This window comes from Hippoglossus stenolepis, chromosome 11, assembly GCF_022539355.2.
Source record: "Hippoglossus stenolepis isolate QCI-W04-F060 chromosome 11, HSTE1.2, whole genome shotgun sequence".
NCBI lineage: Eukaryota > Metazoa > Chordata > Actinopteri > Pleuronectiformes > Pleuronectidae > Hippoglossus > Hippoglossus stenolepis.
Window position 1 is genome coordinate 15,585,432 of NC_061493.1, and position 17,670 is coordinate 15,603,101.

Below are 17,670 nucleotides of genomic sequence, written 5' to 3' on the forward strand. Positions count from 1 at the left end.
GAACGTAACCGAGACGTGTATAATATGGACACGTATGAAGCTTGTGCACGTCCAGTATTTGCTATTCTGTAATAAATGAAAGTTATGGAAGCATTGTGGGGTTAGTGTGAGTGTGTCGGAGCAGATAAAGGGGATCCAATAAAATATGACAGCGGCATGTTTTGAGCACGAAAAGAAGATGTTTGCATGAGCAAAAGGTCAAGAAGGAATTCATTTGTCTGGCTGGAAAGGTCTGACGTGATAAAACACGCACACAAGCGGCGTGTACACCACCGCCTGCACACAAGCTCGTGTTAACACACTAACCTCAGTCCCAGAAAACATGCTCCTTCAGTCTGTTTGAACAAGGCGCTTGGCTCCATTTAGTTCCCTCAGCAATGACTCCTCAGCAAGACCTAAAGCATAAAAGAGCGCAGCACACACACACACACATGGAGGCCTGATGGATTATGGCTCTCTTGGCCACCGAGGCCTCTCAGCAGGGCTGGCAGACTGAACAGAGACCCCGTGCAGGCCAAGGGGTGAGCCAGAGGGACGAGTAAATACAAAGCTGATGGAATGGGCCCCATTGTGGGACCGCCTGACCAGCAGTAGAGCCCAACCTGGAGATGATATGGAGCCAAGCTTATGACCCGACAGCGGGGAACCTACAAGATCATTAAAGGCTTCGCCGTGGCCATTTGATCAGTGTTGAAACCACCGACTGTAAACACTGGACACAGCAAGCTGCTGCTTTTCCCACTCATCTGGAAATCAATCTGCGTGTGGGTGGATGATGGCTATTTTCATTTCAAATGTCTTGTTGTACAGTCGCTGAAAAAAATGTGCTGTACAGTAAAGATATGGAGCATTTATGAGCTGATCACTTAATTATCCATCTACATTTAACTCCTGACACATTAAAGGACATCATGGAATATGGACAGTCCATTATAAAGACATGGGATATTAATGATCGTGTGGTCAGCTGCAGGCTTTGAAAACAAGATTTAAAAACAGCACTGATATACTATCACCTTTTAATTTGGGGGAGCTTACTAGCAAACAATTTATATGGAAGATATGAAAGCAGATATGGAATTACGTTAACATTAATTTGGATTTGTGTTAATGTCCAACTTACTGTCCTTTTAGTTCTGTTTTGGTCTCTACCAACTCCTGACGGAAATATCACGGGGCTGCAGATTGAGGGTGAAAATTATATGTCGTACAATGAGCAACTCTGATGAGACATTGGTTTTACACTTTCATTTGATAAAACGTCTTTGCTAAAATCCACTACAGCTGCAAGCAAGACTGTCTAACCTTTGCTCAAGCACAAGTAGCACATGTCACTATAAAGGTAGCACAAGAATAGAAGAGTCATAAAGCAAAGTGAGCCGGAAAAGGCAGATACACTGAAAAGTTTAACATTAGCCACTAAGAAGTCCGTATTAGAGCTAATGCTGAAGCGGTGAAACCCCAGTATATTGAAGTTAGCATAGCAAGACCTTTTTCCTCTAATAGGTTACATGGTTACTTTCCTTTAACTGTGACTGGGTCTGTCAATGATATCTATATTTCTAAGATAACTACTAATGGGGGAAAATCACTCGATAACTGGACTTTGTTCTCATTGGTGGTGAAGCTCAGCTGTGTTAAAAACAGATCACTCAACCCAGCGTGTTCCCACCGCTGGACGTGACGACACGTGTTCTGCCATTAACTGAACATAAACGTGGTCTGTCCCCCCCACCCTACAACCCAACGCAAATCAGAACCACCTGCCCCCAGGCCCTGAGAAGTGGCCGGACTTCTCCCCTGGACCTCCTTGAAGAGAGGGAGTGAGAGCGAGAGAGAGAGCGCCTCTTGTTTGGACAAACGTCAGGGCCAGCTCCGGGGCTCGTACATGAAACGAAAGAGTGGAGCAGGGAATCTCGCCCTTCACGTAGCCTCCTGTAACCCCCGGGCCTCGTCTCCTCCCTTCTGAGCGGAGCCCAATATTTTTTAATTACGTAGAGGAAACTCCTGTTACAAAGGACACTTTCTTAGTCAATCTGCAGGGAGGCGGTGAGGAGTTCTGGGGTCACCCTCCCCTCTTTTTCTCTCCTCTCTCCGTCCTGTGTGTGGGCGGCAGGCGTATCGGCTAACAAACTGAGTGCATGCCACCCAGAGATTCGGGTCACCGGTGACAGCCCACCTTCCCAAAGCAAAGATGGCACCTGGTTTCTGAATGCATTCCCCCGTTTTTCACACAACACAGCAGCTACCTCCAGCATCCTTTCCCTTTAGCTACTATCCACACCACACAAATCAACTCCAGCAGCAACTTACATTTTTTCAAGTATTATAAAACAGAATTTATACTTATTTTTGTAGACTTAGACGTGTCAGTAAGCATTTTTTTCTCCCTCAGCTTCTTTGCTCTGGTGGTCTCTAACTGACAGGAACTCAGGCACTATTTGTTATCTTTAGGCCCAATAAGTCCATCTGGTTTTGGTTTGGCTCCTCAAGATCGCCCCTGGAGATGTGGATGGAGGGGACTTAGGGTGAGGTGGTGGAGGGGCAGTTCTAGCAGGCTTTTTTTTTGTTTTTTCTCCCCGTAAATTGAATTTCTCACCATTCCAACCTGGGCCTCGGACCAGGGATATAGAGCGAGAGCTTGTATTCGCCTTCCAACCCTCAGGCTCCTGAAAAGCTAAGCACAAAAAAAAAGAAAAAGTAAGTCAGAGGGGGGAGAAAGATCTTTGGGAGAAATCAGTATCACCTGTTTTGTCAAAACGACTCGTATGTTCGCAGTAATGGCTATTAACCGACTCGGATTCTCTCAACCTGCGTTTGTTACCGAGGAATGTACGAACTCTGTCTGAACTGGGCCCGACGTGAAACCTTTTGTGTCCAATGAAATGATGTGTGAAAATAAACAAATAGCAGACTAAACAAAGCTGTTGGTCCTCGATGGGGTAATCGGGATGGAAAGTATTTAGAATCTGTGTAGGGTGTATTTGGGTGTGTACCTTGTGTAAATGTTAACATTTTATTAATAAATCTACACTATACAAGGAGGAATCTTTTATTACAGGCAACATCTGTAGCAAAAACTAATACATTGTTGATGTACATGTACAGTAGCCATCATAAAAGTCTATATATCAGGCTACCTAGCTAAATAGCTAGTAGCCACATCAAGCTAGTTGTACCTGCGCTTTGCATGTTGTTTATTTTAGGTATACAATCAATATCAGAAACTGTTCACTCACTGTTTACTTTCAAGTCTTTGGGTTTCTCTTTACTTTATCTGAAGCAAAAGTTTAAAAAGTGAATTGAGCACTTTCTTATTATTTGTGTATATGTAGGCTAATATTGTTTTTTTATAATTGGCTTTAATGGCCTAAATGATTTAAAAAATGCTAACCTCTATAGCAAAGATCGATAAAATGTTGCAGTAGCACACAGGCAAATCTCACTGTAGCTGCTTGTTAGCTTGTTAGCTATCTCCCCACATTGGAAAAACACAGTTTACACATTTATTTATATCCACAATATAATAATAAATGGTTCTCTCAGTCATCTATTACCATTTTGTAACATACAACTTGCCCATTTTAATTCCTAACATACACATATTCATCTTAACCTCTTTTTCAGTTGGCTTTTTATATCAGATGTTCTGTATATATTCCTAAGGAGGGTTTCCATTTTTAGTCTCTATCTTTGTCCACTTTCTAAGAAAGATTCCACAAAAGGAGCATGAGCTCGAGTTGATCTCAGATGGACGACAGTTTGTCTCTCTCTCTGCCGTCCATCTGTCTTGTCACCGTCCAGTGCATGCCCTATAAATCAAAATGGAACAGAAAAAAGGAAAAAATACAAAACTGTGAATTATTTTGTCGGCCCTGACAATTTTATGGCCATGACAGTCTCAAACTACTGGATGTAAAAGTGGTCAACTACCGGGTTTCTGTGCTTTTCGGTGGTACAGTTTGCTTTTCTGGTATTTCTGTACAATTAAATATATGTTTTAGATGGTACTCCCCCATAAAGTCTGCAAGTATCCCTGTCTAACCCTGTGGGTTTCTGTAAAATAAGACGTTACTATCTTTTAAAAGATAGAGCAGGCTGAATGTTAAGGTATACTTTGTGGAAATGTACACATGTTCCTAACAAGCTCACATTGCTGTTTCCTCAATGTCATTCATTTCCATGTATTCCCTTATGTGACCTCAGTAAAAATCCTGGATTTTTTTCTGCTTTTCAATTTTTCTTTCATGTGTATCTGAAACAAAACCCTATTTCATCATCATCGTCTTCGTCGTTGTCATCACCGCCATCGTCATCATCATTGTCGCACACACTCAACTTATTTTCTCAGGTGATCAAACAGAACTGCATCAGTCCCTCGGCTGCTCTTCATTAGGCTCCTGGAATCCGCTCTACTTTCCTCTTCAGTAACAGTGTGTGTTTGTGTGTTTAAATAGACCTGCGCTGCGATGGTAAGGTTCTCATCAAACGTAGTTCACTACATTATGACAGATAACATGCTTTATTATGAACACAGCTTTTAATAACAGGGAGGCGAATGCTTTCCTCTCAATAACCAAGAAAGAGTTTAAAGTGAGAACTGAATCATGCTGAAAATAATTGGTTGAGAACAGTAGAAGACAACAAACTGACTGTACCACTTTCCCAGTTCTATGTATGACAAAAAAAATGCTACCTATTGGCACATGGCATATGTTCTTCTAAATGCATAATGTATTTGTATTTTCTCTAATATAAAAACACACACATATATATAATTTTATCTTCAACTTTAATTTAATTAATTTATGTATTTAGCCCCTTTACAGTTTTATTAACTCTCGGCTATACCTTTAAACTGAACCTTGACAAAAATAGAAAAAAAGGAAACAAACTCTGATGAGACAATTTCAGTTTAATGGACGTGTGCACACTTCACAAGTACATGCTGAATTTGAAATTAACACTCTATGGTGACAAGTTCTCTGACTATCTCTCTACGTTCAACAACATTTAATGTAACATTCATCATGACGGTAAGATAACATCACATAAACACATCTAACAACAGTTAATGCACTTAGGCTACATTATAGGTAGGTAGTGTATTGCTTTCAGTTAGTGAACCTTCACAGAAGGTAGTTTAAAGATAACTTTGTAATGTGGAAAACGCATCTAAGTTATAATTCTTTTCTATTAAATCTCACGTAAACATAATACGACATGCAACAAAGAAGAAAAGAAAATACTAAACTTTGCTGATAAGACATGTATTGGTGAAATGTATTTTCTATATAAACACTAGGACGAAGCACGAGGAGACATGAGCAGATTCGACCAGTGGTACTACCGTAGGTTCGGGTATGATATATGATAAAATAAATAACTGTATATAAAGTGCACATACTACAGCTCATGACACCAGCCACACAAATTCCCTTTTGTCCTCACGTACAGTTCACATCCACTAAGATATGACAACATCTGGGTTTTAATCTACAGTTCAGCGTCTATTTACAGCCCAAACAGAATATTCCTAACTGAGAGGGGAGATCATTACAGTCACATTGACTGAATCCCGCTGCAGCCTCCACATAGAGAAAGAGGATGAGGTATGTTTCTAAACACGTAGGTTTTTATCTACAGTATCAGCAGGACATGAAAACAGCAGCAAACAATGACAGCGCAGTGTATTTGGTTATAAGTAAGTGAGGGTGAGTACAGTATATAGTAGTATGTGCATGTTCAACTTTCAAGACAAAAGGTGCTTCACACAGTCAAGCTCATATTTATTTATGACAATACGTGTGTGCGTCTAATGAAGGAAGGTCAGATTGTGACCTTAGCACCGTTTGGATTTAAAATCTACAACAGGATGAGATAATAGAAAAAAAAACACCTTACAGAGTCACGTAATGTAATAAAACATCACCACACGTGTGTAAAAGTCAACGTATCACCTCTCTGACACAGTCTAAACAATAACTGAACACTGTAATCTCCGAAAAGGTCACATTTATTGCATGGAAACAGAATTATATTGAAAGATGCTCTCTCTATTTACCTCCCCTGTTGTTTTTCGAGCATTGCAATGCATTCCTAATTTGAATAAAACTCCTAACTTGTATATTGCTTTATACATTCCAGGAAAATGCCGCAGGTGCATCGACTGATGTTCGGGTAACATACATGGGCGGGAGGGTTGGTCCGGGTGGCCACAGCTGGAGCTGTCACATCAATGCAGAGCCCTGAAAGAAGGAAGGTAAAGTCTCTGGTCTCTGCACAAAATTTGGGACATGCTTCCCCCTTGTGGATGTTTGGCTGTGTGCAATATTTACATCTCTGAAAAGAATAAAGACTTTCAAAAATCAAAATGTGACAAAAGTGTCAAAGAAACAAAACAGCAGACCAACCTCAACTATCAGTCGTGGGCACACATGATGATCGCCGTGATCTGCACATAGTTTTCTGTGAAACAGAGAGGGTCAAGAATAAAGGATTTATTCAAATTAATTTATTAGCCCAGTGGCATATATTATATTACTCCCTTAACATTTTTCTGTATCTATAATTTGCATATTTTGCTTACTATGGCATTTCTACCACATAAGAAATATAAACCTTTATAGTACACATAAATTTAAAAGAGGCATAAACATCTGTGTTCTCTACCTTTGTATTAAGGCGATGATGAAGCGCTGTGTCAGAAAGCCAAGGATGTCTCAATGCCTCAGACGCCCCCATCCTCCAACTGATGACAAACACAGTGGCACATAAATAATCAATGCATAGACTGTGTTTCAATAATAAGTATCACCAGATGTTAACATTAGACATTTGATCGATACCTTTTGTTTACAATAAGGAGCTTGGAGATGAAATCTTTGGCTTCTTCTGTGGTATCTACAAACTCTTGTTCCTCAAAGTTCCACTGACAGGCCAAGATGTTATTCAGAGTCTCGTTGTCGTCATCACCGAGGAAGGGGCAGAGACCACTCAGACTGACGGGACAAGACGTACAGTCAGTAACATCAGTACGAATTTAAAGTGAAAATGTAAATGCCTGTGTTTGCGTGTTTACTCACAGCATGTATGTGATGACGCCGAGGCTCCACATGTCTGTGTTGAACGACACAAAGTCGTAGTTGATGACTTCAGGAGCCAGAAACTCCGGGGTGCCAAAATTCACTTTGAGCTTCTCCCTTGGTTTATATCTATGCAGAGATAGAATAAATAATTTTCATGAGTCCAGCTGATAATAAAACTGTAAATAAAATAGAAGCAAATAGCCGCACTTACATCCTGGCGAGGCCAAAGTCGATGATTTTGATCTTATTTGTAATGCGGCTCACGCACAGAATATTTTCTGGCTGAAATACAAAGCAAAACAAGTATTTTAACAGAGCTTTGATAAAACCACAAGAGTGTTTAAATTCTGTGTGTTATTTAAATGTTGTTTTTTATAACCTTTAGGTCCAGGTGCAGGATGTACATTTTGTGCATGTGCTGCAGGCCCTCACAGATCTGCCTGATGAACCCCACAGCGTCCAGCTCCATTAAAGTGTCGTTTTCATCAATGATCCTGTCGAACAGCTCCCCTCCACCAACACTAAGGTGAAAAACAAAATACATAAAAAACATGAAAACTCCCAGAATTTAAAGCTTATCAAATATTAAGTATCATTTTATGGTGACAAAAACTTTTAAGACTGAATTTTTCATGTAAAATAAATTAACAATCAAATAAATTAGCAGAAATTCTGCAGGTGTCCCACTAAATCAGTACAATTCAAAGGATGTTCATTAGCGATAAAGTGATGAATGATCTGTTTTGAAATGTATAAACGAAATGTGCTGAAAATATAAAAGAAGGAGGAGCATACTATTCAAGTACAAGGATGATGTCATTCCTTGACTCATAAGCTGCATAGAGCTGGATCAGGCTGGCATGGTCCAGATTATTCATGACCAGGATCTCATTCTTCACCACCTCCTACCAAAAACACAGGTGCAGACAGACACACACACACAGATGCAGAAGCAGACAAACACGCACAAATGCAAACAAACACACAGAGACACAGGCGAGCCAGCACACACACACACACACACACACACACACACACACGATGAGAGGTGTCAGCTGTTCTCTGCTATGAGACAATGCATCTTCTCTTCTAGGTCAAACATTTCTCACCTAGGTGAGAAGTATTCCCTTTGCTACTGTTCCAAGTGTGGCCTTGTAGCGTACTACTATGTACTCAAAATGTGTAACTGAGCCCCTCTCCTGCTTTTTATATCATGTGTCGTGGCTCTCACTGTCACTGTACTTGATAAAATAGGACTCGTTCATTATTCATGACAGTGTACGCTCGGTGCTGTACCTTTTCCTTCTGAGCCCTGGCTTTGATGACCTTCGCTGCCAAAGTGAGACCCGAGGAGTTTTCGACACATTTGTGCACTTGGCCAAAACGGCCCCTGGAGGAGGGATAGAGAAGAAAAAAGCTGATTTCCGAAATTGCCATCTGAAGTCGTACAGCTGAGAGGCAGAGAAACAGTTGTGGAACAGGACAGAGTTTTTACGTGTTTTCCCAGGAGAAATCAAAAAGTGATCTTGCTTCAAACAGGGATTCCTAATCTGTTATTTCATTAAATCTGAGCTGCGCTCTGTCTCCTCTTTGAAGACTTGGCTTAACACTTAGTGATTAGCTACCAGCTGGCACCGTGGATACAGTTTCACATACCACTCAGTCCTGGAGTAAAAATAACCGCTGTGACTCTGAAGTTATGAACCAGGGGGAGAGAAGAGGAGAGGGGATGAAGAGGGGGTGGGTTACGCAACCGGGCTTCATGGGAATTGAAACTCTTTCTCATCATCTCTGATTGTGTGATGATTCAACTCGTCACGGTAGCTCTGATTTCTATCTTTGATTTCAGAAGTACAACACTCACCCTCCCAGGACCTCCTGCCAGTTGATGGTGTAGAAGTTGCTGATCTGGTTTGGCTTGGCCGAGACAATGCGGTGATTAAAAGGAGCTGCTGGCGGAGGAGTGGTGTCTACAGTCGGACGGGGGGGGGGACAAGAGAAAAGATATAATCTGTATTAACAGGTTATTAGGAATGTGAGAACACGGGGGCTTCATTGTTGCTCAGCTACAGCGAGGCCTTCGACAGGGGCCATGGCTGCCATAATCAAGTTAGCACATTGTGCACTAACGCGCTATATGATAAACACACTTGTTGCCTTGATACCAGAGAAGCGTGACTTTATATCTTCTACTTACGCTGCCAGACAACCCTAAAGGCTTTAAATTACTTCTTACTGCTGTGCTGTACCGACCTGGCGTTCTCAGATGGGCAAAGGAGTGACACTGTGTCTTAATTACCTCAAACGCACTTTGGTATTTCTGTGCTGTCACTTCTCAGGTGACATACACACAAAAAATGTGTATTGACTGATTTATCAGCCGGGTAGATTCATCAGTCTAGTTCTAGTATGAACTTATATGCAGTTTAAGAGTCATTTAAGCATTTTAATTCAAACTACCAAAGCATATTTAGACACTGGATCTTCACTGGATCTTCAAGTATCTCCAACATGTAATTTTTGTTATATTTAATCATTTCATCACTGCCTCACAGTGGACTACAAGAATTATAGCTATTATTATTATTATTTAATCTTCCATCTTCATGAGTTTTGACTTACCAATAAAGTACCGCTCAGCCTCCTCCTCCTCCTCCTCCTCCTCCTCCTCCTCCTCCTCCTCCTCCTCCTCCTCTTTTCCTGCATCGTTTCCCTTCTTCTCTCTCTCCAGCCGTTGTTTGAGGTTTAACTGGATTTCGACTCCATCTGCCCTGAACACGGCCCAGCCCTCAGACTCCAGCTTTTGTTCTTCTTCCTCCCGGTCTCCTCTCTTCTCCTCCTCCAACACGGGGCTCTTTGTGGGTTCCTCCACCAAAAAGTGCTCCTCGGTCACAAAGGTCTTGGCAGTCGGGCCGTTTCCCTCTGCTTTCTGGTCTGGCTCAGCTGGGGTAGCCTCTCTGTGGTCATCAGGGCAAAAACAAGTTGATGGTATACATTTTTATTATTATTATCATTATTATTAATATTATAATTCAAGAGTATCTGTACAAAGATGTGGCTGATCGAGCACAGCAAAATTTGGGTGAAATTTGGGACTTTTTCAACATGTCAATGAATCAGTGACAAATCTGGAAATAAATCTGTATATTAGATACAAAATCTCCAGACTACTGTGCTGAGAACTGTGTAAAGGAGCTTTTTGTCTTTATGGTCAATATCACATTACCTTGAAAGATGCCTCGGATTTAATTTTAGTTGATTTTGATGTATTAAAAAGATCATAATAATTAACTACCAGAAACAGGACCTTTATCACACTCACACTTTACATTTGTCAACATAACGTAATTTAGCTATATCATATCATAACATGTAGCATGTTTCACATTTTATAACATGCAATCGTTGACTGTTTGGCACTATATATTTTTTATTAATTCCTAATAACATTTTATAATATTGCTTGGTTTCCTGTTGATCAGTTTGTTGATTAGTTTATGAATCATTGCAGATGTTATATTGATTAAACATTTACTACCTCGCAGCAGTTGGTTCTTTTTCAGCAGGGATCTCTGGGGCTGCAGCCGAAGCTTCCTCCTCCTTCTTTTCCTCTGGGACCTCTTCATCCTCTTTTACAGCCTCCTCCACATCAAGCTTGGGTTCCTGCTCTGTGACCACTGCCTCTCCCTCAGCTACCTTCTCCCCCGCTCCCTCCTCACTCGATGCCTCGTGTTTCTCGGCCACCTGGGAATCTTCTCGCAGGTAGTCCACCAAATTGCGAGCGGCGGCATCGAGCTGTTGATCTTTGGGTGAAACTCCGGCCTCCAGATCCAGAAATCCGGTGGTGAGCTGGTGATCTGATTTCTCTACATTTTCCCTGTTGAGCTTCTGAACCTCTTCCAGAAGCAAAACCTGCTTCTTCAGGGAGATATTATCTGAAAAAACAAAGTCCAAACTGAATTTACACTTACACTTTTACAACCTGCCAAATATTGATATCATAGCTTCCTGTCATATTTAAGGCTGTGAAAGGTTAGAGGGTAAAGCGTGAGGTTGTCAAATATCTCACTCCGACCTTTTGAACTTTGTCACGATTCCCATGCAAGTATAGCAACACTTTTAAAAGAATATCACATTAACACAAAACATGTTCATGGCATAGACGCTTTGTGAGCAATAGCATGCATTTATATTAACTATATAAACCTAGAACCTGGACGTTTAAGCACTAAAATACAGCATTTCTGTTGTAGAAGTGTATAAATGTACAACTATAAACTATAACTGCATGTGGATCTCAGCACCTGCTGTGTCAGGGGGCTTCATCCTCTTTTGAGCTTTCTGATTCTGTGGGCTTAAACAAGGCTTCTCGGTCCCGTCTTTAGCTTTATGGTCTTTCATCTGTGAAATACAAATAAAAACAGTCAAAAGAATATAACGGCACAATTTTTTGACATAGCATGATATCATTTTAAAAGAAATAATCTGAATTACAATGTTATATAATAAGAATAGCTTGATGTTCTTCTTTATCCAAACATTACTATAATTAAAAGGCAAATATAAAAAAAATTTGGTTTAGCTATGCAAACATCTCACATTTTGTGGACATTTCACGAAAACAGCTACAGCCCTTTAAGCCAAAAACACGACGAACATTGTTGAACACAGAAATGAAAACAGCACAAACGAATTGAAAAGACAAGTTCCTTTGTGAAAACAGCTTGTAAAGCACGATACACCTACAAATCTTCCACATTTGCGAGGGGCGAGGAAATTCTTTGGTCCGTGGAGCTTTATCTTGTGAGAAGGCTGCGGAGAACTGGGCTCACATGCAGGAGTTATCTGTTGATTCCCTTTACTGGTTTTATTAGAGGTAGTTTTCTAGTAAAAAGACAAGATGGCAACGTTTAGTCGGTTATATGGAAAGGAATACAAAATATCACATGTTAAATATGAATGTTAACAAAACACTGAACATAAAATATGATGTAGTTAAGGTCAGACAACATCAGAAATGAAGCAGAACTCGTGTAAATAATTCAGTGAAATGACAGAGACAGGAAGGTTTGATGAAGTTAGGGCCAAATGGCAAATGCACAAGACAAATTAATCAATAACTGGATGAAATGAAACATAAAGTTATGAAGAGGACAAAGTAGAAGCAGCACCTCCTTTGTTTTCATCTTACACACTAGCACATTTATCTCCATGCGCAGACTGACTGGTACGGCATGCCTTTGATTATTCATGGCAGATGGAGAGACAGCAGCAGGGCAGTGAATTTATAGCTTATCACTTGTCACACTGGGCGACGGAATGCAATGCTGACCCCGAGCGGAAAATATTACAAGCGGCCGTAGGCTGTTGTTCAAATTTCTCGGCTGAGGAAACGCACTAAACACTCTGTGATCAGGTTATAGCAAATGGAAAAACCTGTCTTGAACCGCAGGGGCCTGTCTCACATTTGTGGGGGTATTTTGGAGCGCAGCGTTTCCCCAGCGACAGCAGTGTTTGCAAGAGTTCAAATCTCTGATTGGGAGAGTATGTGTGGAGGGGGTAGCGTGCAGAGGCCGCAGTAACAGACAGAAATCTCACACCTCAGAAGGTGGCGGAAGATGGAGTAACCACCTGACAAGTGCTCTGACGACAACGGAGATTCCTTGAAATGTGACTCACATGGAAGCCGTCGGATTGGTATGTGGTCATCAATCATCAGAGTATAATTTAAGTCGTAAATTGAGGATCCACATTGTCCAAGTCATATCTTAATTTAACACATATGCGCATTCAAATAGAAGACTGCGCTGTTATGAACTGTGCAGAATGACGCAATTATCTCTACAAGTATGTGATAACACGGCCGCAGTACGTCACAATCACTCAGGTACTTCTGCACTTTGCTTGTAGGTCACAGAGGAAAAGAGATATGGCTCCTCACATTGAGAGCCATGCAAGTGATAGTGGTGTGGTGATGCCTGCAAGTGCAACAGAAGCCTCTGATTCCAAGCAGCACTTATTGACCTTTATTCAGTGTCATGATCTGAATTATGATGGGATTATTAAGGGAAAATCCTCAAGGTTTGATTTATGGCTGTCACAGGAAATGTTATTCAGTCTCAAGTGTTTGGCTTCTTGTCCAGTTTGGACAATCCAGACAAGGCAACGTTGAAATTTTGGGCATTGAAAACTCAAATTCTTCATCAGGACCTACAAGTGCAAAGTGCAGTGGAACAACAATCATAATTTTATCAAAACATATTTACTTTTTTACTTTTCTAAACCTGCACCAGCGGTTCTCAAGCGCTGCGTTCTGTGTTAAATGCAGATCTTTATTGGAGCCTTTAAATCAAAACTGCTTTGACATCATTATCAGAAGGAATCCCAATAAAATTTTATGAAGAGTTATTTTCCGCTGCAGAATCACATTGCACTTCAGGCAATACCCTGGTTACAGCAGAGGGGGTAACGACTGGAAACTATCGGTGGTTAAGAGGTGGCACAGAATTTAAATGGACAGAGGTAGGGATACACGGACAGGTGGAAGCAAATCCGGTTTGAGTGAGTCAGAGCGAGAAACAAGAGAGAAGGGGAGAAACACTGACTCACTACAATTTGTTGACACCTAACTCCCTGTGAGCTGAAGGGGTTAAAGCCCTTTTAGACCACAAACACTGCAGCCCCGTTCCAAAAACAGCATATTCTAAACTGGGCCACTCACATTTCACCCCTGGCCTCACACCGGCCCTCTCGTGCCCTGCCGGGAGGTCCCACAGCCGGCCGCATGCCAAGATGGCCACGTTGCATTAAGCGCAGGGGTAGGTACAAATCTGAGTTAAATCGGGACTTTATATAAGCTGTGACGTACGTATTGTGAAGAAACTTACATAACACCATGAACATTTGTGTCCTTAATCACTTTGTCTTCAATCAGCAAATTGGCAAGTATACTGAGGCCCATTACACGTGCCTGTTAAATGAAGCATTCAGCACATGAGCCAAGTCACATTCATAGGCAACATGGATGCTTTACTGCTATGATCATTTTCACATGTTCTGCCAAGAACAACTAGATCCTGGTAAAAATCAAAGTCAGCAAAGTCAGAAAAGATAGCATCATTGACAACACTGACAAGATCAGGACTAGACGTCCATAGTGATGGACGGACTGCGACACCTTTAAGTACTTCAAATTATAAATGCACTGGGAAATATCAAATGCAAGATTCAAAATGTTAAATGCATACTTCAGAACCTAAACTGCAAGAATATTAAACTCTCAGTCCAAAGCAACAATAGCACAAGTTGGATGATATTTCTCTAAAACCCACTTTATGCAACAATAATATAATTCAGCCCATTTACATGAGACTACACTGTACAAAAATATGTTTAGATTTTCAGCATTTCAGGCTCTTAACCTCACCTTGTCCAGCTTCTTGGTTACTGCGTCTGTAGACAATTTTTTCTTGATCGGTTGCTTTACTTTATTGTCTTTGGGTTTGCAGCCCTTCCGAGCCGTGGGGCCTTTCAGTATCAGCTCCATAATCTTGGAACTCTTCACCGTCTCCCCAATGAAGCCGATCACCTGCTGCATGCTGAGGACCAGCTTTTCCATCCCCTCCAGCTTCTGAGCCTGCTGCTCGGAGCGCTGGTTCACCACCGACATGATGGTGCTCATCTCCTGGCATATCTCCTTCACCTCTCGCCCCACGACCTGGGTCTGGCTCATCACCCTGGGCGGCAGATGGATCTCCTCCTTGTCAACCTTCAGAGTCTCCATATCCTTTTCGATGCCGTCGATGTCCTGAGACATCCCGTCCAGGCGGTTCAGCACCTTCTCTTGAATGTTGATGAGCTTGTCCATCTTGCTGCTCAGCGACTCAATCCGATTTTGGATGAGGCTTACACCGTCTCCCTCTGTGTTCACTACCAAGGCACTCATGGCTTCCGGTGATATTAAAATCACGTTAAGACACCGACTTCAGACAAAAATAGGACTGGCAGCGTCCGTGACAAAGTATAAATCAGAGCCAGCTCTACCTTTCAGTGCTCCACCTTGACAGCTATGAAGTTTTAAAATATCTAAAACTGTAAAACCCTGTGGAATAAGCTCTGAAAAGTATCATTTAAAAAAAATCTATTTCTCTCAGACTTCATCCCTGGCTCCTTCTCTCCACAATAGCAATGGTATTAAGAATGGAGTGAGCCGGTGTCCCTAAATGTAAATGGACAGCCTACGTCAGCAGGGGTCAAGTGTTTGGGGTGGGGGCTTGGCAATGCTTGGGCTATGAGACATTTGAGAGCCTTCAAGTGTTAAGCCCACCACCGTCACTCGCCTGCTAGGTGTCAAAATGGTCACTGTACACAGTCCTTCTTCAACATGTAAGACAAGTGGGACAATGCTCATTCATTAAAAAAAAAAAATCCTTTTCGAATGACTCGCTGTAACAGGTGGACGTGTCTGGTTCACATTCTTGAGAGGACTGAGCAGGTGTCCACGAAAGGAGACGGGTAAAGAGTGAGTTCCCAGGTGGGGGTTTTTTTTAAGCGGAAGAACATGTTGAGATAAACTCAAAATAGAAGCTGTGTTGACAACTTAAAAACAAAAATACAAATCAAATGACCGTAATGGCATTGAGGAGACTGAAAGGTCCGAGCTGCTGGTTATTTAGCAGCGCTGCTTGCGGTTCTGTCTGCGCACCGATGTGAACCAGGACCGTGTTGCAATGCGAATGCCCTCGTATCTCTTGAACGCCTGTAACATGCACCCAGTGTCGAAACGTGAGGAACTCTGTGGTTCCCGGGAACCTTCTGCTGAAAGAAGAGACATGACACTTGTGATTTATACGATGCCTGCTCACTGATACAAACTTCTACTGATAACTTCAATTAAAAGAGGACAGCTTCAATTTTACCTTAGCTCCTGTAATATGAGCGTAATCCGTGTCCCCTATAAGTCAAAATATGATTTATTGTAATAACAGACATGTGTTAATCAACTCACAGCCTCACGATTATTCAAGTTCTGTGACAGCCTCGCTGCTGTGTAATCAAGCTATTTCCTGACAAGTTCATCCGCACGCGCTTCCCAAACTCATTTAGCCGCCATAAATTCACAGGTGATAGAGCCGAGGGGAGACTCCGGCTTTGCTCAAGCCACCATGAAATGCTTTTTGACAACAGAGGCACGGACTGCAAACTGAGCCACGTTGACCCCAGCCAAACCCGCCTCACCCCGGTGGCTCGAGCCAAAAGCCATCTACGTGGTGGAAAGGCCCGAGGAGGGACGTGAACTTGGCGGATAGAGCAGAGTTGCGCAGGGTAATGTGACGGAATGGACGGAGTTTACTTGTCAGCTCGTGTTTCCCGACAGGTCATCGCACACGAGGCCGCATGTCACTTTCTGTCTTATAAGAACCAAACTGCATTGGGCAAGAGCAGCTTGACCCCTTGTAGTCTCATTTTTCCTCTGGGTTCAGTCATGTAAGATGACTACAGGGGAAAAAACAAGTGCTTCTGACGGGGCAGAAACAGATGGGAGTGGAAACCAGCCATCAATCAGCCACTGGGACGCTCACACCTGTCTCTGGATGCCAACAGATGACAGACAACATAGGTCATTTGCAGCATGTTGTGTCAATTTGTGGGGCAGGGATTGTCAACTTTCTTATGCCGTGGTGTGCAGGGAACACACCGACCGGGCTGGGGGGGTTTTTTTCACTCGAGCTGCATGAAGAATGTTAAGTGAATGTTTCCGAAAGTGTCAAAAGAAAGAGAAAAAAAGTATATTTACGTCAAAGGCTCAGTTGTGACGTAACTATCAGACGGGCACTTTAGGGTTATGAAACGCTGCAGGGGATATAAACAGACCTGTGACACAAAGCGAATATGGACTTTATCACAGCATCTTGACCAGCGCTCAAAGTGCTCTATCACCTCCTCTGCCAAACCCATAGAGGCATGTGTACGCACAAGGTGGCAGCTGAGAAATCACTGCCCTGTCTCACTGGTGCATGATTAGAGTGGTTAGATCATGTCACAGCAAAAGGATCAGGATGCTTGGAGACAATGTCAAATGCATTAAGTTCCCTGGAAAGCCTGGGAAAAATGTGACGAATAATTCAGTGTTTGTGTGCATGTGTGTGTCCTCGTTGACTTTGTGGTATGAACTTTAAAGGTACATTTAAAAGCACATTGATCATTAGTTCATGAGTTAATGATTCTGAAATCAATAGTATAAATCTGACTTAATATCATTAGTATGATACATTTAGCACTGCAGTTAATAGTTATTTCCATTATCTATTATTTTAAAGATTTTTCAGTGAATTATAAATATGATATCTGATTTGTTTGTCTGTTTGTCCGAAAAACTATTTTTGTTCTTGTCTGACCAGATGTACCAAAAAACAAATGTGTGTAGCATGAAATGTGATTTCAGAAGCTCACCTGATATTTAAAGGTTCATTTCTGTAAAAATGTATCTATTAATTAAAACAATTAATTGATCATTAAACTAGCTCAAGTAATTGATTTCCTGGATTATCACTGTGGCTTCATAATGTTGTTTATAATAAGT

The 17,670-nt window shown here is 41.7% G+C and overlaps 1 protein-coding gene across 2 annotated transcripts; it reads right to left on the reverse strand.

The window, feature by feature from the left end:
* Window positions 1-4,895: 4,895 nt before the first annotated feature.
* Window positions 4,896-17,039, reverse strand: mylk4a (myosin light chain kinase family, member 4a). Of its 2 annotated transcripts, XM_035170177.2 has the most exons (15): window positions 14,515-16,679; window positions 11,835-11,972; window positions 11,393-11,489; window positions 10,627-11,023; window positions 9,711-10,045; window positions 8,953-9,058; window positions 8,385-8,478; window positions 7,884-7,993; window positions 7,468-7,609; window positions 7,300-7,370; window positions 7,086-7,214; window positions 6,849-7,001; window positions 6,673-6,751; window positions 6,414-6,468; window positions 4,896-6,248 (listed from the first exon to the last, which is right to left on the reverse strand). In XM_035170177.2, exons 1-14 carry the CDS (start codon window positions 15,031-15,033, stop codon window positions 6,415-6,417), a joined length of 2,424 nt encoding a protein of 807 aa, XP_035026068.2. In that variant the 5' UTR covers window positions 15,034-16,679; the 3' UTR covers window positions 4,896-6,248; window position 6,414. The 2 variants fall into 2 exon arrangements, with proteins under 2 accessions (XP_035026068.2, XP_035026070.2); XM_035170179.2 differs by lacking the exon at window positions 11,835-11,972 and having other exon boundaries at window positions 14,515-17,039.
* Window positions 17,040-17,670: the final 631 nt, after the last annotated feature.